This window comes from Sciurus carolinensis, chromosome 7 (assembly GCF_902686445.1).
Source record: "Sciurus carolinensis chromosome 7, mSciCar1.2, whole genome shotgun sequence".
NCBI classification, from domain to species: Eukaryota; Metazoa; Chordata; class Mammalia; order Rodentia; family Sciuridae; genus Sciurus; species Sciurus carolinensis.
Window position 1 is genome coordinate 56511992 of NC_062219.1, and position 21128 is coordinate 56533119.

Here is a 21128-nt window from a genome sequence, read left to right on the forward strand (position 1 = left end):
CCTAATTCCCCTTTCAGAAGCAATCCACTGTCAAAGACTATTTAGACTGCCATTTAAGGAGTGCTTTTCTGTGCTTACTTGTTAATCAGTCACAGCTTAGAGAAGCCTAGGTTGACATGGACGTCTCTGTTCATTTACTTCTTAAGCATTTTGGAGCATCTGCTCTCTGTCAGTCACTGTGCTAAGGTGCTGGGCATATAGCTCATATGTCAGCAAGAAATGGGAAATTGATTTGTCTTACACATCCAGAAAATGCCTTTCCCTGAATTTACATTTAGTCCAATTTTATCCTTTTCTATACTTGACTTTTTTTTTTTTTTTTTTTTAGCATTTCTGGCAAGGAGTCCATTACCGCTGGGCCTTTTTCATGCCCAGTGGTCCATATCTAGATGAAATTGCAGAACTTGTGGATGCAGGAAAGGTAGGTACATCAGGAAAACTTTTATGTGGAAACCTTGGTGTTGCTGGAGCACCTCTGATGGACTCGCCCACCAAGTCTCATCAATGGAATTCTCCAGGGGTAGGCCTGACTGGGACACACACTGCCTTACATAGCCAAGTTAAAGTGCTGTATTTTTGTCTCTGTCATCATGGAAATCATAGATGTAGACTGTTTAGTCTGGAAAAGAGTTTAACCATCTCGTTCACCCTCCTTGGCTTGCAGATAAAGAGGCAGACCTGGGGAGGTTATATGATTTTCCCAAAGGCTCTTGGTTAGACAGTGGCAGAGTTGGGATTTACAATGGACTGCTAACATTTTGGTGGTAGTTCTGAAATCATGGCACTTTGTGAGGGCCATCTCTGCACAAAGGTGAGAACACCCCTGTGAGTTCAGTTGAACTGCTCATGTAGCTGACTCAGTCTGAGGGCAGGGCTGCCCTGAAGGTAAACCACTTTCCAGATGAGAAGGGGAATCTCAATCCCAGCACAGCTGGATAAGAATTAGATCCCCCAGTCTCCTGATTCCCAAGTTAGTGTGATAAAATCCAAGGCAAATAAACAGTATATTTGAGAAGGTCAATGACCAGGTTGTGGATAAGGATTGACGAGGGTTGTGTAAAAGACAACTGATTCATATTCTCGGCTACTGGTGCCTACTTTGTGGAAAGGGACTGTTACTTAGAGGCTGGTCATCCCTTGCAGGGATCTTGGTAACTGAGTCTTCTAAGCTGACATCTGCTCATTTAGATTCTTACAGTGTCTTTAACTGCCCTAACATTCCATCGCTGGAGGAATAACCCAGAAAATAAACTCATATTCTGGTGCTGATATTTGCGTTTTTATTGAGAGATTATATGGAATTATAGAATGCAGAACATTTTATACCTTAGAGGATTGCATGAGATCATAACCACAATGATTGTCATTTTACAGATAAGAATACTAGCTTAAGGAAAAAGGAACATGCTCAGCTGGCTAAGCATGGGAGTAGATCTCAGATCTCCTGATCCCAGGATTTTTCCCCACCATTCAGCTACCTTCTTAGTGTTTGGGGCTGATTTTGGCTGAGCTTACATTGTCTTGTCTTAGTCATTTTACAGTGGCGGAGAAAGGGGTTGGAGCAGGGCCAACATTGCCATCACATGATTCATCCCTCACACTTGGAAAACCCATCCTGGAGGGATGACACCCCTACCTAGAGATCTTCTGCCTCCCCCTGCCTCTGGCTGGCCCATTTCATCATCCATTTAGATTTTGGAAAAGCAAGGTTTTAGGAAGTACTGACTGTTTTTTGTACATTTAAGTTTTTTATTCTAGTATAGCCAAGGAACTATATGATAGGACATGTCCTGTTATTATCTCCCAGATTTTTTGGTTCCAAGTTTGTGAGCCTTTTCGTAGATGTCTAGGTTTCAGTGTGTCCTGAGTAGAAACAGGGGCTCAGCATTATTGCGATTGTATAAGTTCCTCTTTGATTACAGGGGTCTCTCACATCCCATAGGGATGTTTATTTTGTTTCTAAGAAGAAGGAAATGAACTATGGTCAAATAAGTAAGTGCTTCATATGACTAAGCCCATTATTAGAGATGTCGCTGTCTTCCAGAAGTCCACCATGTGATTGTGCATGTCCTAATATCTGCTCCAAACTGTCCACATGCTTACCATTGCTCTTTTGTGTTCAAAATATTGTGACTCTCTCTCTCTACCTGGAAATTACTATTTACCCAACAAAGATGAGAGGTGATTTGTGTATATCTACCTATTAAATTTGGCAGATAACCGGTAGAATGGCTAAAAAAGTACGTGATAGAAAAAGATGTCCTTGAAATATCCTTAAAAGGAGGGTGACCAAGGAAATATTCCTCGCCTTCGATTCTCCACTCTCCTGCCCAAGCTGTTGGATTTGAGAGTCATTTCTGATGATGAAGGACTCTGGGACTGTGCAAGTTGAGAGGTGACACTGGATGCTGTAATGAAGTTGGCCATCCTTTTGCATCCCTGCTTCTCTGTGGTTGTGAGAAGTCATTGTCTGTCTACCCTGGGAAATTGGGAAAAATAACAAAGCAGATCTTACATATCATGCAGTTAGTAGATATTTGCTCAGCTGGACAAAAGCATTTAAGTTCTTCATGTTTTGGCTGGGTGCTTAATGAGTCTAATTAGCAGGTATCTGATAGAGGAGCAGTATTTGTTTTTTGATAGTGTAAAGCTAGGAAATCACAGAGCCAACTATTTGAAAATATGTATACGTTTTTAGATAAAATACTTTCACAGGATTCAAAATCCAAGAAGTAGGAAGACTTATTTCAAATAATCATCCTTTGACTCCTGTCCCTCAGTCACTGAGATTCTGTATGTCACACATAACCAGTGTCACATTTCTTGGGTATTGCAAAGACAGTCTGCTTATCCAACAGGAAAATTCCTCTCTCCAACACAAATAGATAACATGTTGTTCTGCTCCTTGCTTTCTATTTTAACAACCTATCTTGAACTTTATTTCACATTAGGATACAAAAACTTTCTTCATTATCTATATTATAAACAGCTGTGTAATATTCCTTTGTACAGGTGTATTATCAATATCATTCCAGTCTTTTTGTAGATAATGCTTCAGTAGTTAACCCAGTATTTATTTTAATTACCTAATTGTGAGTATATCCATTTGTCTTCATTGGAATGGCATTGTTGAGTCAAAAAGTACATGCATTTATAATTTAATAGTTTTGAAAATCAAGTTTGTATATTTAGTGTGTGGATTTTTTCATGAGGCCTAGCTTCTAGATTCCTTTTCTCTTTATTTACCTATTATCTTATTCTCTTGCCTGTTTTATTTCATTAGAGACTTGGAAATGTGAAGACAGTCTGGCACTGGTCACTTATAACTTAAACTGTCCCGATTGAAAATAGTACCTAGATTAACAAGTATTATTGGTGGATTCTTGTTGCTCTGTGTGGCCCAGTGAAAATGGAGAAGGCCCAGAGTTAATACCCACACTAATGAGTACTCTGAGTCACAGCAGTAACATCCTCACGCTGTCTAACCATCAGCTGTGCCTTTGCCTTCTCTCAGGGTAGCACTCAGTAGATATTTTTGGAGTTGTAGTCTCCTGCCTTTCATGTGTCCACCATTGTCAGTCCCCAAAATGATGAGGAGCTAAATGTCAAACGCACATGGGGATCTCACAATTCATTTCTCCTCTAGATCTAGACTTGGCATTGTCATCCTGAGATTGTTTTCCTTTTTTAAGGTTGGATCGTACTCTGTTGACCAGGTTGGCCTTAAACTAGGGATCTTCCCCCTCAGCATCTTGAATAGCTGGGATTACAGGAGCACTGGTGTCTAGCTCATCATGAGGTCTTGCTGGACACAGTAGGATTTCACATTCATACCCATTCCAGCCAGGCACAATTGCAGTCTGAATTTTAAGAAGTGTATAGTATTTTTATTGTAGCTTAACCAGGGGCTGGTCAGTTACATATGGTGGGCCAAATCCAATCTGAGGTCTTTATTGGTACATCCTCTGAGCTAAGAATGGTTTTTATGCTTTTAATAATTTGTTTAAAAAAAAAAAGAAAGAAAGAAAGAACATAAACCATGTGTAGCCTGACAAGCCTCAGATTCATGTTTATCTCTTTACCAAAAGTTTGCTGTTATTTACCTTAGCCTAGTAGTTAACGTTTTTAAATTGCAAAAACCGTTCATACCAAGTCCCAGTTTTTAAAGTAGAAGTAGCTCTGCTGGCAAAGTCATGTCAGGGAGTGTCCTCCCCTGCAAATGTTCCCTCTTTCCTCCATGGGCTCTGTACAGCCAAGGAATTCTGGGCTTGCAGAAACCAATTTGAATACCTCTGTTCTGCTGGACAGTCTCAAAAGGAATTATTTATAATTAGCATGTTGAGTATAGGGGGCTGCCACTGAAATTCTGCCTTGGGCCTGCGGTTTATTGGCATTTTCTCCTGAGAACAATAAATATTTCCTATTTTTATACTATTTAGCAAACCTTTTTGGGTAGAAAGTGGGACACTCTTGTCAAAAATTATATTCAGGCCAAGCATGTGTCATTGATTAGCATTGGTTAGAAACAAAAAAACAGTACTTCTCTAGTTTCTGTCCCTACCTCATCCTTATGTCACACTTGAAGAGACAGTGGCCCGAAGAAATTAAATAACATGCTCAAAGTCATGCAGCTAGGTCTCTTGACCCCTAGTTCCTTCTTCTGCTGCCTTTAAGATTGCAGCAATATTAGTTAAATAATAAATCCCTCATTCAGCCTTCATTGTTTTCTGCTTGTGTACATAATCATCCAAACATTACACAGGTGGAGTTTGAATTCTTGGTATTTTATTATATCTTCTTCTATATCCTTCAGAACTTTGAGGAGGTGGCGAGGCAGATTCATCAGACCATAGTCTGCTACTGATAAGAACAACTGTGTTTTGAGGGAAAATATTTATACATATTTGCTTATTGGTTTCGTATTGCTGTAACAAATTACCACAAACATGGTGGTTTAAATAACACAAACTTATTATCTTATAGTTCTGAAGGCCAGAAGTCAAAAATGGGTGAGCAGGCTGCGTTCTTCTGCAGGCAGGCTGGAGGGAGAAGCTGTTTCCTTGCCTTCCCCAGCTTCTGGGGGCTGCTCCTGCATTCCTTTACTTGTGGCTACATCAGTCTGCTTCTGCTTCCACTTCTACCATCAAATTTCTTTCTGAACTCTCCTGCCTCCCTCTTAGAAGGACCCGATGATTCTACTGTGCCCACTTGGATAATCCATGATGATCTCTCCGTCTTAGGATCTTTACCCGAATCGCATCTGTGAAGTCCATTTGCCATGTAAGGTAACTTATTCACAGGTTTGGTGATATGAATATTCTTGGGGACCACTATTCCACCTTCCATAAATATATCCAAAAGATAGGAAAGGATTTTGGAATATTGGTTGTCCCTGAGAAAGAAAACTAGATGTCCAGGGATAAAGTATGGGATCTTTTTATTTTGAGATGGAGTCTCATTATATTGCCCAAACTGGTCTTGAACTCCTGGGCTCAAGTGATCCTCCCAGCTTATCCTTCCCTATAGTGGTACTACAGGTTTAGAACCACCATACCGGCTCCTTTTTACTTTTTAAATATACTTATTTGCATATATGTATATATTCTTTATACAATTATTAAAACCTTCTGATTTCATGCACTTAATGACTTAATGTTCACAGGTCTTTTCAGAATCCTAGGTGACCAATCAAGTTTCTTGGTTAAGCAATGATACAGACTTTATAAAGCTTATTATTTATTTTAGCCAGTATCAGAAAAAATGCTACATAACATTTTTGAGTTCAATTCAGAGTATATACTAAGGGCCCCTAGTATTCTGCTTCAACCAGTAGGGTGCGGAGAGATCAGTTGGCCACATCAAGTTACCTTTTGAACAGTGCTATCCACTGGAACTTTCTGTGGTGATTGAAATGTTCTCTGTCTGGAACTGTCTGGTACAGCAATCACCAGTCACATGTGACTGTTGAGCACTTGAAATGTGACTAGTGAAACTGAGAGACTCAATTTTTCATTTCATTGACCACTTTTGGGAGTTTCTGAGGATTGAACTCAGAGGTGCTTTACCACTGAGCTATATCCCTAGCCCTTTTTATTTTTTATGAGACAGGGTCTCACCAAGTTGCCAAGGCTGACCTTGAACCTGCAGTCCTCCTTCCTCCCAGGTCACTGGGATTATAGGCATGTGTTAACCTCCTCACTTTTGATTAAGTAGCCACATGTGTCTAGAGGCTACTGTTTTGGGACTTTCCACCTTAAGCACTCTCTCTCTCTCTCTCTCTTTCTCTCTCTCTCTCTCTTTTGGTACAGAGATGGTATCCAAGGTTGCTTAACCACTAAGCCATATCCTCAGCCCTTTTTTTATGTTTTATTTTGAGACAGGGTCTCACTAAATCCTTAGGGTCTCCATAAATCGGTGAGGTTGGCCTTGGGCTTGCAATTCTTCTCAGCCTCCCAAATCTCTGGGACTGTAGGCACATGCCACCACACCTGGCAACACTGCCACTTTAGAGGAAAATGTAATGAGTTCTGAGGTAGGTGATTTCCCAGACCCCTCTTGAATGACCTAATTTAGCAGAGGACTGTGTTTTAAGCTCTAATTTTCATGTTGCAGCTGGACTTTGCTCCATAGAAAGTGTAATGATTAGAGATTGAATGCCAAGAACCAGTAGAAGATGGCTAGCTTGCCAGATATGGCAGGTATCTCATGAATCTCTTAACCTTGGTGCTTCTGAAGTTCTTCTGGTACTGCTGAAATTGTTTCTATGAGGAAATGTATATCAGGTTTTTCCTCTTTCTAGCTGTAAGGAGTGCCTTTTCTTAGGGGAGTACCTAGGGACAAGTACGTATTCTTTCCAAAACTCCCTTGGCAAGCACCCTCATCTGCCATCTCCTCCTATCTTACCACCATTCTTGCAGCTTCGAGTTTTCCATGGGGGGCAGGAAGTATCTAAGAAATAGCAAATTGGAGCAAAACTCACCTCTTCCTTTGTCCTCTTCTTATCTCGGGAAACTTAACGTTGCCATCTTCCCCTTTACACCAACCAACCCTGGACACTGAACCTATCACAGAGGTCAGGGCATACCTGTCTGAGAAGTAGTGCTGGGGCTGTGCCTCTGCCCATCCACAGGTGTGTGGATTGAGACTTTTACCAGGAGCCCTCAAGTCTTCCTTGGTGTCTGTCACCTGTCAGCCTGTCCTCACACTCCACCCTCAGATCTGCAGCTTCTTTGCCTGGTGGAGGATGAGGCCGAGGGGTGAGGGAAAGAAGTAGGCAGACTGACTTCCCAAACCACATCCATCCCATTTGGCAATGAAACCAGGGGTCCTGTGTCCTAATTTTGGCTCTGCTCTGATAGCTCTGACTTTACACGTACTGCTCAGCCACTGGCGCATCAGCTTCCTAATCTGTCAAAACAGGCTTGCTCAGATGTTTAGATCCATTTTGGTTCTGATGTTTTGTATTTCTTATTGGGAAAATGGGAATGGAGGGAAACCCTCTTGCTGCCGCCAGTGCTATCTGCCATGTCCTCTGGCCATCAACAATCCCTCATTCTTGTGGTGGTAAAAGGTCCTCCTGTACCTTCCCCTCAAGGAGTGGAAAGGGTTTCTGCCCCAGAGAGGAGGCTTGCCCAGCAGCCAGTAAGCTGCAAGACTGTGAGGCCATATTTAGAGAGGGTAAGGTCCCCTTTGTCCCCATGTTGTAGATGTCAGGCAGCAGGTGCTAAATCTTGGGGTCTGGCTTGGCACAGCCTTTAAGGGAGGTAAGGTATACTCAGGAGACCCCACACTTGGACCAAGACTGAACAAGGGCTCCTGCAGTGGACATCTCCCAGTCGACTGTGAGCCCCGGTGTCTGTGTGGCGGGAAGCCTGGTGTTGAGGCTGCCTGCTTTATAACAGGGCTCCCTGTGCTGGGTGGACTATAGCAGTGTCATCACATAAATGTCCCCACTTCACTATGAGTAACCTTTCTTTCCCCTCTCTGGATTTTAACTCTGATCCCTTTGTTCTAACAAACAAGCATTGGAGATCTGATGTGAGACTGTGCATAGACACTGTCTCATTATCCAGTTAATCTCCATTTGCTGTCACATATTCAGCCAACAGTGGCATTTGCCTGCCTGTAATTCGAAAGCTTTTTTTCATTGTCACTTACGGGAATCGCTGAATGACTCATTATGCCATGGTCAGCCTCCTGGGTTATTTGCCACAATGGGCCTGACCAGCCAGATCAAAGTGTGCAGTCACTGCAAGCTGCCTGGGTCATCAGTTCAGCCTCTGTGGCTCTGGGCAGAGCTCTGAAGTGAACATGGCTTGATGGCTCGGGCAGCGCATTCTGGAGTGGAGCCTGTTTTGTGTTCCTGCTCTGTGTTAGTCCTAGCACTTAGGAGGCAGGCACTTAGTCGATATTTGGAGAATGGATGCATATGTGTTCGATACAAGTTCAGAACCTGAGAATATGGCAGAAGGCTGCGGCGACTTCACTGTAGTGTATGCACATTTCCTGGGAAGCTTGTGTAAGATGCACTGTCCTCTTCCCTGCCCCTAGAGATTCTGATTTTGTTTTTCTAGCAGGTGACCTAGGACGGTGCAGTTTAAGCATGCAATCAGGTAATTCCTTTTCCAGATAAACAGTATCCCCAAAACAATGTCCCAGAGGTTCAAAAGGTTTCCCGTGGGTTATACAGAAATCAACCTGAATGCCTTTCATCCTCTGACCAGAGAATGAATAGGTTTCATCTAACATGCCAGTCACATCAGTTCTTAGTGGTTGCGATATTGAAGATTTTTGAGGTCATGCTCAGCACCCTGGGGAATTATCAATTGGTGATGTCCTCCATAGGCAGATGGAAGGGTTGGCACAAGTACTACACATCTGTCATCTTGGTGGCCTAGACACAGGATCGAGAGGCCACATCCTCAGCTGGCACAAGTAAGACAGGCCAAGATGCAGGCTGTGATGTCATTATTATCCTTGGCTTCCTTTCCCTTCCTTCTAGGTGTAGAAGTAGAAAGCTGCAGATGACAAGGAAAAGTTCAGCTTGTAGTGGTGAGAGCAGATTTGATGATGCCAGATTGATCCTGCCTTACCACGTTGGCTGTGACGTTAGCAATTTATTTAACTCAGTGCCTTGATTTCTTCTTTCATAAAATGATAATAATAGTAATAACTGCCTCAGAAGGTGGCTATGGGTTTTAAATGAGGTAAAAATATAGAGAACCCTTAGAAGAGTCCCTGGCATATGTAGTAAGGACAGAACATGCCAGGTGTTGCTTTTATTATGAGCTTATTGTGATTTGTGGCTACAGAACTTTTAGCTCTTAGGAGAAGGAATGTTTGAAGTTTGAGATGCTCTTTGGGTGTCTGGGTTCTGAGAGTCACACAGAAACACGTCTTCTCTTGTAAAAATAAAATGGTTGTCAATTGTATGAGTTGGCCTCTGACATCTTATCCCTGCCAGTGGAGCTATGGAAGGAAGGCCACAGAGGTATGCAGTGGATAATGACTAATTTCTGCTCGAAGTTTTAAAAAGGAAGAGCACAATTGCATTTTTGCATGGGAAAAGGGTGTTACTGGGGACCTACTTTCAGAAGGAGGTTGCTGGCAATTGTAATGGTATGGTGAAAAGAACCAGCAACACTAAACATCAACGAGCTGGCTGAAATGGCTTTCCTGTAAATTCTAACCAACTGTGCTACTGTTTAGCAGAGGCTCCCAGGGCAGCTATAGCCTGGGACAGTTTCTCCTGAAGGCCAGAGAACTCACATTAGACTTTTGCTTCCCACATTTTGGTTTTCACCTAAGTGACATTTATGAAGCTCCTACTACATTCTTAGGTGTTGTGGAGGGGTACAGAAGAGATGGCTCATATCACAGGTGCTTTATACTCTGGTTGAGTAGATAGCCAAATATTAAACAAATTTAAAAAAATAAAAAAACTGCTACTTACTCTGCACTATCTGTAAGGGGACCAGAGGGATATATACAGCAAGGAGCTTGGGGCACCAGGCTCCTTTGGTATTTTCCTTACAGGGTAGCCCACATGTGTTCTCAGCTGTAACAAGTGTAGCTCTGAGGGCTGCCTCGTCCCTGGAGCAGTTCAAAGGGAGAACACACTACAGGCTGGGGGATGAGGAAATGGGTGTGAGGTCAAAGCCGGGAGGGTCAGAGAAGAGGCATTTCTGGACTTACTGACTTGCACTGGCAAAGGCACCAATCTAGTGTGTTCAGATAATGGTAAGGAAACCATTTTGGTAAAGCATAGGATCTGCCTGGGGCTGAGGTCCAGAGTATTGGTCTTCTAATGCCTGTCTTGGGAGCTGTTTAGGGTTCTGAGTAGAAGAGCAACGCGACAGCATAGAGCAGAAGTCTGGTGGAACAAAGTGGAGTTGGGCCACTCCAGAGAAAAGAGAGGCCATGAGGCAAGAGTGGAGGCAGCAGGTATGGCTGGGCATGAGCTCCTCACCTAGGCAGGATGGAGAGAGACCTGAGAAAGACCAGCCTTAAGTGATAGTGTGAAGAAACTAATTACAGGTGTCATTTGCCTTGAAAGATGTGGGTATTCTGATCCGTCAGTTTCTTCTTGTATTTTACAGATTCGACCAGTTATTGAACAAACCTTTCCTTTTTCTCAAGTTCCAGAAGCCTTCCTAAAGGTGGAAAGAGGACATGCACGAGGAAAGACTGTAATTAATGTCGTTTAAATAAATACTGTATGTGGCTCACTGATTGTTGACTTTTTTATTTGGTGAGTGCTGTGGTCCAAACATTTTCTAGCCATCCCCCTCAAACATTTTTCCATATTAGATTATAAGTTCCATGATAGGCTTAAAAAAATAAACACACCTTTTTTTTTGCCAATAACTTGCCAGTAGTTTATACAAACACATCAGCACTTGGACTTGTCTGTAGTCAGTGAGAATTGCATATTCTTTTAAAGCTGCTCTTTGACATCAGCTTACAGATTGCTGTGGTACCTTCTCTTTGAGCAACTCAAACCTTGTTTTATTATCATAGTATTTATGAGATCCTAAAACTTTCAGTTTGTGAATGAAAAGTTATTTTAAAAACTTGCTCTGGACTGGGAGTATAGCTCAGTGATAAAGCACTTGCTTGTATGCATGAGTTCCTTGCTTCCATACCTGGCATCACAAAATAAATGTTTGTTAATTGAGTAGAACAAAAGCTAGTTTCTTCTTGAATTCATCAGTGAACACTTTCTAACTGGCTGCCACAGTTTGGATCTGGATGTCCCCCAAAGGCCCATGGTATTATTGGGAGGTTGTGGAACCTTTAAGTGGTAGAATTAGTAGGAGGAAGCTAGGTCGTTGGGAATGTGCCTTGGAGGAGATACTGGGATCCTGGTTCCTCCCTGCCTTTCTTTGCTTCCTACCTGCCATGAAGTGAGCATTTTCCTCCACCCTTTGCTTCCACCATGATGTGCTGCTTCACCACAGGCCCCAAAGCAACAGAGCCCAATGACATGAACTGAAACCTCCAAAACTGAGCCAAAATAAGCATTTCCTCCTTATAACTTGATTATCCCAGGTATTTGTTACAGTAATGAAAAGCTAACACAGAATATTGGTACTAAGAAGTAGGAGCATTGCTGTGACTATACTTTATTCAGAAGCCTTGGGAATTGGTTTGCATGGAAAATTTAGAAAAGTTTGGAGAAGCAGACTATAGAAAACTAGAATGCTGCAAATGGAATTTAATGGGTGAGCCTGGCGATGGCTCAAGGCTAAAATGCTGATAGGAATGCAGACAGTAAGACTTGCTGATCAAGCTGCAGATTAAGTAAAGACACTATTAGGAATTGGACCAGCAGCCATCTGGGTTAACAGTCTGGCAAAGAACTTTGTTATATTATGTCCATTCCCTGAGACTTTGTATAAGGCTAATTTAAAGGCAATGGGTTAGTTTATCTGGAGGAGGAAATTTCAAGGCAGCACAGTATTCAGACAGCAGCATAGGTATTATTGGCCTCTTTTAGTCAGATATACAGTGAGAATCAGGAGCAAAGAGAAGTGTGGAAAAATTAGGAAAAACTGCATTTCAGCCAGAAAAGAAGCTCATTTTAGGGGCCAACAAGGAGGGTGCTAAAGAGAGCAGCATAATTAATAAGAAGCCACGTACTTCGAACTTGGACAATAAGGAAGATGCCTTTAGGGCATCTCAGGAATTGATACGAGTTTTGTTTGAAGAGAGAGCCCTGGGGACACTCTGTGCACAGAGCCATCTAGGGAATTGTTTCCCAGGATTTATTTCCTGTGTTTGGCCGGAACTCGGGCCACTGCAGCAGTGGTTTGAACCAGCATGGACATGGTTGCCACCTATCATTGCCCTCATGATGCTGGTTTGGCAGGCATGCAGAATGTAGGAGGTCTTGGGTCACTGAGTCTTCCTTCTACCAAGATTTCAGGAAAGCCTGGGAGGCTGGGCAGTGGGTGGCAGGGTCAGAGTCCCTGCAAAGAGCTCCTAGCAGGGAGATTCATGAAGTTTAAGAGTGAAGCTGAAGTCACCATGAAGACCCCAGGAAGTTATACATGCCAGGTACGCGGAATACCTGTCAGGAGCTACTGGCAGGAAAGAGCCTGAGAGTGGTCGTGGGGGCTGCGACTAGTAAGTCTGTACTAGTAAGTCTTGGGTGGTGCTGTCCAAGCACTTTGGCCCTCACAGCATAACATCATGTGTCCTGGTGGATATAGCTGTAGGATTTAAGGTTTTGCCTTACTGGGTTTCGGTTTAGCTTCGTTCCAGTCCTACCTTTCTGTGCCCCTATTCCTCCATATTGGAATGGGAATATTCCAATATTTACCCTGTCCCATTGTATCTTGGAACCATATGTTCTTTTGATTTTTATAGGGGCTCACAGCTAAGAGTTTGTCTCGAGTCTCAGAGGAGACTCTGGACTTGAATTTTTGATTAGTAGTAGAACTGTTAAGATTTTGAGAACTCTTGGAGATGGATGGAATTCATTTTGCCTTGTGAAATGGAAATGAGTCTTTGGGGCCAGGGTGGAATGCTATAGTTTGGATCTGGAATGTCCCCCAAAGGCCAATCTTTGTCCCCAGTCTGTGGCCATCTGGGGAGTGGCAGAACCTTTGGGACCTAGTGGAAGCAAGGTAGGTTGTTGGGATCATGACCTCGGAGGGGATATTGGGATCCTAGCCCCCTCCTGCCTCCCTGTTTCCTGGCCTCCATCAGGTAAGCATCTTCCTCTACCGTGCTACCCTGTTGAGCTCCTCACCACAGGCACAAAAGCAATGGAGCAAACTGACCATGAACTGAAACCTCCAAAACAGTGAGCCAAAATAAACATTTCCTCCTTATAACTTGGTATTTTGTCATAGTAACAGAAAGCTAACACACTTTCATTTTGTCATAGTAACAGAAAACTAACACACTTTCATTTTTATTCCCCTGCTCTAGTGTGGTTATCATAGAAGTTTGGAATCTCTTACAGTCATCTATTAAAACCTGGCCTGTGATTTGATTGCTTGCTCTCTTAATATTCAAAGGGTTAAAGCTAAAGTTTCTAACTTCTGTAAACCCTAAGTTTTGCATAATGGCTGGGCCTCTTTCAGCAATGGAAACATGCTTCTCTGGGGACTTTTCTGTGGAAATTGCCACCATTCCAATGGAGTCCAGTTGGCTATTATCTGACCTCCTACGACTGCATTTAGGTATTTCACCAATACACCCATCGCAGTATGTACTTCAGAATCTCTAGTGTCTCATTAACATGAGTGTTTTTTATTGACTCACACCCATTATCAGACCTTTGAGACTTGTTTTGAGAAGATTTCACTTTGTTTTTTCCTGTTAGATGCTCATTTGGTAGCAGGTTTCTCTAGAGTTGTCTTAGTACAAATTTACTTCAAAAGAAAAAGATGTTTTTCCATTTGTAAATACTAACTGCTCTTAACTTCCACTTGGAGCAGTCTCAGCTCTTGTCCCAGAGGGCAGTAGTGAGGTGTCAGGTACTCAAAAGCGCGTAGGTGAGCCAGGACCTCACTTGCTGTCTTATCCGGTTAGAGGGTGGTCAGCAAAACCTTCCCTGCCGTCACACCAGGACCCTTGAGCCAGCCTCATCCTACTCTGTCAGACATTTGTTTCTAATCTGCTGGCTGACTCTTGGAAGTTTAGATGAGGGTTCTGAATGGACTATAGGAGATTTCACCAATATAGTTAACCAGAAACAAGTTTATTCAAGAGGTAAATTCAGCACAGGTTATTATAGAATATCTTACCCCACCATTCTGTAATGATATACACAAAATGCCTAAAATCAGAGCTATACATCTAAGAATGAGACAGACCTCTTGGCGCGGTTGTACATGTGCAAACATTATTTTAAAACTGAAGGTAAATTATTCTAATGACCACAGTTGCCTATGGACTTCAGGGAGGATCACATTTTAGAAATGGAAACACCTGAACAGAGAAATGGAAACAAGATTTGTTCTACTTGTGACAAGAGCACCGGTATTCAGTGACAAGGACAAAAAAGAGGAAGGAGGTACTCAAGGAAACATTTAGCAGTTTAGTTCAAAACAGAACCAACAGAGCAGCAAGTGAAATAGTTCCTTTGCATTTTTGAATTGCTTACAGCATTCGTGGGCTTGCAGAGCTCCAACATTTGACCACCACCAGCCTCAAGGGTCTCTTCTCCTTTACTTTCTGGACATGAGTGCTGGCCATCCCCTGGAGCTTTGCACACCTCTCTTTCTGCTACCAGAAGGAAATATCAGGGCTGTAGTACCCCCAGTACCTTCATATCTGAGCCTGTCCCACTCAGTAGTGCCTGGAAATTAGTTAAAAGGTCTGACTTTAGCAAAAAAAACTATAGAACATGGCTTCAGTACTTGCAGATAAGGAAGGAGAGGCTAATAAATTAGGCCATGATAATACTGTTCCAGTAGCAGCTTTGAGAAAGGCATTGAACATTCACTTGTGACGTTCTAGGGCAGTCCCTAGAATAATCCAAATTCTGCTAATAAATGTTAGCAGACATGGACATGAAATTCCATCAGTTTACTAATTTTTAAATATTAACTGAAAGAAAATAGTATTTGTGTATACTTATAATATTTCTGAATATATATAAGGCTTTCCCACTTTATTATCAATGATAATTAATGGTTCCAGAAAACATTAAGGCCAAGAACCAAAGGTACAGGCCTAATAAAGCATGTTTCTCAGATGCTCAATAGTCTTCTACCTTACAAACTTAGGTTTCTATCCTTCCCTTTAAAGTGTAAGAGATTTTTAAGTCCACAAAGTCAGTAAATTTGGTCCTGTTCTCTCCATTACTATCTTTGGAAATAATTTTAAATGTCCATATAGTCTTGAAGTCTTCTTACAACATCTTAAACACCCCAAAGCTGCTAATGATGCAACCTGTTTAAGTAGCTACTGAGAGAAAATGAAAGGCAAGAAATGAAAGGAAGACAAATTATTGGTTTAAAATTATTACAGTCTTTTGAAAAGATGAGATGATTCTCCCAGACATGGCAGTGTCATTCAAGATGGAAGAAGGTGTCACTCCATTTGGCTCCTCCATCACCACTGTCCTTTTGTGTTTCTCAAATAAGGCAGCTGGAAAGACCTCCAGAGAGATTCCCCCTGCATCCGTTCTTCAGGTTCATAGGACCATGGCTTCCCACACTTGTGTTAACTTGTCTCTGCTGATTGTGTTGAGGATAATGTGATTTTGGTCATACTGCGCACCCCCTGAAAGAAAGAAAAGAGGAAATATGACCAGGGTAAAGGAGCAATAGCAGAGACATTTTATACTAACACTCCAGAGCAAAAGCAATAAACAGGGCATAAAACTGTGTGCTCCAAGGAAACAGCAGGAAGGAAGCCCTGAACCCCTGCGGGATGAGAGGCTCAACCCCTTACAGGCCAATCTGTTACGATCTGCATGGGGCTCCAGCCGCTCCACACGGCATAGCCTACCTCTCAGGGTTCCTTTTCTACCTGATTCTTAAAGGTCAGTGTAGATCACTCCTACCATGTCTGAAACTGGGAGCAACAGGGAAAAGTCTAGAGAGGCAGAAAAGAGCAAAGAGACTACAATGGAGGCTATGGAGAGATCATGAATTTGAGCTCCTGGTGAGGAGTAAGCAGGCAGACCTGACAGTGGCAGAAAGCCTGTGGGCGTGGCTATCAGAGGGAACAAGATATTGAAAAAATGGTGGTACTAAGACAAAGGGGAGGGTTTAATGACACCCAGAAGTATGCACAGGGACAGGAAGCACTCCCACCTCTGGGAATTCAGCATATGAAAATACCTAGCAGTTAAAATACTGAGAACCATCGTACTGTAAAAGTAGTACATGAACCCTGTAACTCCTTTTTCACCAGAATGTCTGTAAGAAGACTTTCCAAGGATACTTATTTGAAACTTCTGATACTTAACTCCTTTCAATGGAGAAGTATCTTTTTACCCACAAAGGACAAGTATCATTAACCAAAAATAGGTTATGCGATTTTCTTTCCAGTATGGAATAAACATCCTTTCAGAAACCTTATCTTTTTTTAGCATAAGCCTCTGCATCAAGGTGCATCACCAGGGACTTCAGTGAAATAAAAATCTGTGTGTCTGGATGCAGGACATGACTGGTATTGAAATCATGCTTCATCATCAGGCCAAGAAGAAATAGACTTCTCTCCTCTTTAAAATCATTTGCAAAGTATCAAAAAGTTCTGAAAATTTACATGATAGACCTAAGCAGATGGGGAAGGAAGTCATCTCTGACACTTCTGTAAGAAACCAGTTTGTCATCGCTAGTAGTCAGAAGACTCCCCAGGTACAGGTGAGGTGCCTTGGGCCTCTGTATCCCCAAGTCAGCAGTAGGTACTAGCAAATCGTACACTCTCCACCAAGGCAATGTGCTCCACTGAGGTTCCAGAAAGTACTCAGGGCACAGGGCCTTGTTTTTTCAGTCTTCAAGATTATAGTAGTAGTTGTTGATTTGAGGTACCGGGGATCAAATCTAGGGGCTGTGCTGGACTGCTGGAGTCCACAATTAGAGTATTTTAACATACTTTTTGTGTGTATTACACCAATTCTAATTGGACTCATGAAGACTAGAAAGATCTTGAGAAATAATCTGAGTCATTCATTTGCCTTCGGGAAGACTTTAATCATCCCAGACTTTTTTTCTCTCTTTCTGGAAAATTAGGTATATTTCAGGGCCAGAGGTGTAGCTCAGTGGTAAAGTGCTGGATTCAACATGTGAGACCCTGGATTCAATTCCCAACAACACGAAAAACAAAAACAAGGAAAAACCACATAGATTTCTATTGGACTATTTGATACAGAAGATAGTGTGGGATGGATAGAGATTATAAGCACAAACACCTTTTTTTTTTTTAACAAGTGTTTGGAGACAGGAGGACACTGTGGGTTTTTTGTTTGTTTGTTTGTTTGAACTTACCTTCCCATATAGCAAGTATAATGGTATAAAGGAGGCCACTGTCACCAGTGGTCCTTTCATCACACACATGCCTGCCAGGATAGCTGGGAAGTGACTAAATCCTAACTTTTCTAACATTTCCAATGTTGTCACATTTCTTTGTCTTCCGGGGATTTTGAAGCTATCTTACATAGAGGAGTGCTAGTGCCACAGAGTTGATCAAATAAGAATAAAGGCCTGCGTCACTGATTCTCAGCCAGTTACATTTGAGTTCTTGGCAAATAGGACTGAGAAACAGTAATTTGGAACAAATTTTCCATCCTATTTAAAAGAAATCAGTACTATTCCCTCAAAACACAAAACAACACAAAGATATTGCCTGGAAGATATCCTTTCCCCTTCGGTTCACTTTTAGTTTTTGTGATGCAGCTGTTTCATTCACCTATGTATAGTACAATCCTGACAGACTTTTGATGATTTTTAAAGTGAGTGTGAATCAGCTTCCACTGTTATCATAAGATACGTGGTCTGGAATAATACAGGACCATCTATCCAAACAACGTCCTCCCCAAACACAAGGAGAGAAGAGAGACACTCCATCTAGTAAGTCTGAACAGCAATTTTAACAGGTTCTGGCAATTTTAATGCTCCTGGGGTAGCTCACGAAAACCACAGGCTCCTACTAAGTGCGTGGCAAAAGAGAGATGTGCTTACTGTTCTCCTTGCATGAGTGTGGGCTGTGCCCTGCTCCTTCCTCTCCAGAAGATGGCATCCTTCTCCCACATGCTGAGAAGTTCAAATTCAGTGTAACAAGAAGTTAAGTAATTATTGCAGCTGCCATACTACATATTGAGGGTTCACAAATACACAGGCCACTGTCCTTACTCATGAGGCGTGTGACTAATGAACAACCTATTCTCGGAAGGAGCTTTGGAGCTTTAAAGTGAAGCCCTAGAGAGAACCTCCTAGAGTCCCAAGTGCAGGTCAGGGCCAAGGCAGAGGTCACCATTCACTTTGGTATCCCAGGGTTCAGCACAGAGCCTGCCACCTGGTGGGTACCCAGTGAATACCGACTTGCAGAAACAAAAGGAGAAGTGCTCTAAGGATTACAGTGACCTTAACCCTGGACGTAGGGAGCTCATCACACCTGTAAGAAACATGTAGGTCTGCTCAGCCTTCTTTTGGGGACTAAATATCTTAATTTTTCTAATATTTCCAATGTTGTCACATTTCTTTGTCTCCTCTGGGGATTCTGAAGCTATCTTACATGGAATGAGGAGTGCCAGTACCACAGTTGATCAAAATAAGAACAAAGGTATTAGCCAGTTTGAATTTTGAGTAATCTTCCATTAAATGGGTATTTTGCCTGTGTATTAAGCGAAATCTGTTGTAGCAGATGTGATATGAGGGTTGTATACTATATAGTTCATTTTCTGAATGTTAGATTTATTTTCTTATATCCAAGGGAATATGTAAGATATAGTCCATGTATGTGATCTTTAGTTCCCATCTGTCCTGCAAGCACGTTGCTTAATTTGTGCTCAGTGTGTGCCCTCATTCAACTTGGTTTGTCTGCCTGTCTGAGCACCTTTCCAACTTCTCAAGTTATGATTTTAATTCCACTGTTAAGTGGGTTGTCCACTCTACCTACCTGGACCCAGAATTGACAGGCACTTCCAAACCCAAGCAGCTACCAAAACCCATGATAAAAATGTTCTTGATGAGAAGTAAAATCAAGAATCAATAAATGGTATCAAACTAAAAAGTTTTTTCACAGTAAAGGAAACAATCAGGAGTGTGAAGAGAGAGTCTACAGAGTGGGAAAAAAATATTTGCCTCCTGCACCTCAGACAGACAGGGTGTTAATTTTTAGGATATGCAAAGGATTCAAAACACCAAAAAAAAAAAAAAAATCAACAACCTGATAAATAAACAGGCAAACGCTTCACAGAAGAACTACAAATGGCCAACAAATATATGAAAAATGTTCAACATCTCTAGCAATTAAAGAAATGCAAATTAAAATTACACTGAGATTTCATCTCACTCCAGGCAGAATGGCAATTATTAAGAATATAAGTAACAACAAATGTTGGTGAGGATGTTGGGGAAAAGGTGCATTTAAATATTGCTGGTAGAACTGGTGCAACCATTCTGGAAAGTAGTATAGAGATTCTTCAAAAAACTAGGAATGGAACCACCATTTGATCCAGTTATCTCACTCCTCGATATATATCCAAAGGAATTAAAATCAGCATACTATAGTAACACAGGTATATCAATATTTATAGCAGCTCAATTCACAATAGCTAAGCTATGGAACCAACCTAGATGCCCTTCAACAGATGAATGGATAAAGAAAATGTGGTATATATACACAATAGAATATTATTCAGCCATAAAAAAGAATAACTATGATATTTGCCAGTAAATGGAAGGATCTGGAGACTACCATGCTAAGTGAAATAAGCCAATCCCAAAAAATCAAAGGTTGAATGTTCTTTCTGATATGTGGATGCTAACACACAACCAAGGGGAGGGGGGATAGAAGTTCAGTGGCTTCAACAAAGGGGAATGAAGGGAAGGGAATAGAAATAGGAAAGACAGTGGAATGAATCTAACATGACTTTCATATGCCATATATGAATACATCACAGTGGATCCATATTGTGTACAATCACAAGTCTGGGATCCTAATTAATAATAAGATAAATTCCATGTATGTATAATATGTCAAAATATACTCTACTGTCATGTATAACTAAAAAGAATAAGTAAAAACAAGTTCTTGCTGTATTTTCTGTTATCCAGAAGTGCCTTAAACACCAGATTGCAATTGTTTCTTTACCTTTACATCTTAGTTTTTAATGACAGCATTGGCCTAGAGCCCTGATTAAAGTAAAATTGAGCCAACTTCTAATGCTGATTTAGAATGGAGTATGCAGTGAAGTATGTTTACATTATCACTGTTTCATGTGTAGCAAAACAATCATGCCAGGTCTCTTGACAGGAAATAGAAAAGTGTTCATTAATAATTTAAAACAAAATTGCCCCAGATGACATGAATACACAGTCTTCATTGGCTTGTAATTGGCAACAACACTAGTTCTCTGAATTCTATTATGAGTCAGGTCAGTTTTGTTTTGTTATTCTTAAAGTATCATCAATAGTTCTTTAGTTTGGTCCTCAGATCAGCAGCACCTGGGAATTTATTAGAAAAGCAAATTTTTGTCCCCCACCCTGGAACCTACTGAATCAGGAACTGTAAGGATGAGACCCAGCAGCCTGTGTTTAATAATCCTGCAGGTGATTCTGCAAACAGATATGGTTTGAGGACCACTGACCCAACTCGCTATTCCAAGAAGCACCATCCATTCACCCTGGATAAACTTCATTGAACATGTTCTACTGAAATCATCCTGTGTTATTCCCATTTAGATCTTAGATCTTTTCAATGAAGGTCTACATGTGTATACATGAGAACTATCAATTATACTAAGATCACAGCTTTTTAGCTTATTATTTTTAAAATAAAAACAGGGTTGGGGGTGTAGCTCAGTGATAGAACGCATGTTTAGCATGCTTGGACCCTGGTTTCTATCCCCAGCACCTAAAAAAAAAAAAGGTTTGGAAAACAGCCTGTATCCAGATCCCAGCTCAGCACTCCCAGGTGTGAGATCGTGGCCAAACTGACTA

The 21128-nt window shown here is 41.6% G+C and overlaps 2 protein-coding genes across 3 annotated transcripts in view; one reads left to right on the plus strand and one right to left on the minus strand.

Annotated features, from left to right (window-relative positions):
• The window catches only part of Rtn4ip1 (reticulon 4 interacting protein 1), a 44151-nt gene extending 33420 nt beyond the window's left edge, over positions 1-10731 (plus strand). Inside the window, 2 exon segments of the mRNA XM_047557267.1 lie at positions 329-421; positions 10599-10731. Of these exon segments, the coding sequence (XP_047413223.1) occupies positions 329-421; positions 10599-10706 (201 nt within the window). The 3' untranslated portion in view covers positions 10707-10731.
• Positions 10729-21128, minus strand: part of Crybg1 (crystallin beta-gamma domain containing 1) — a 187153-nt gene continuing 176753 nt past the window's right edge. For both annotated transcript variants that reach the window (XM_047557264.1, XM_047557266.1), the window contains one exon: positions 10729-15741. In XM_047557264.1, coding sequence (XP_047413220.1) covers positions 15653-15741 — 89 coding nt within the window. In that variant the 3' untranslated portion in view covers positions 10729-15652. The remainder of the gene's footprint in view (positions 15742-21128) is intronic.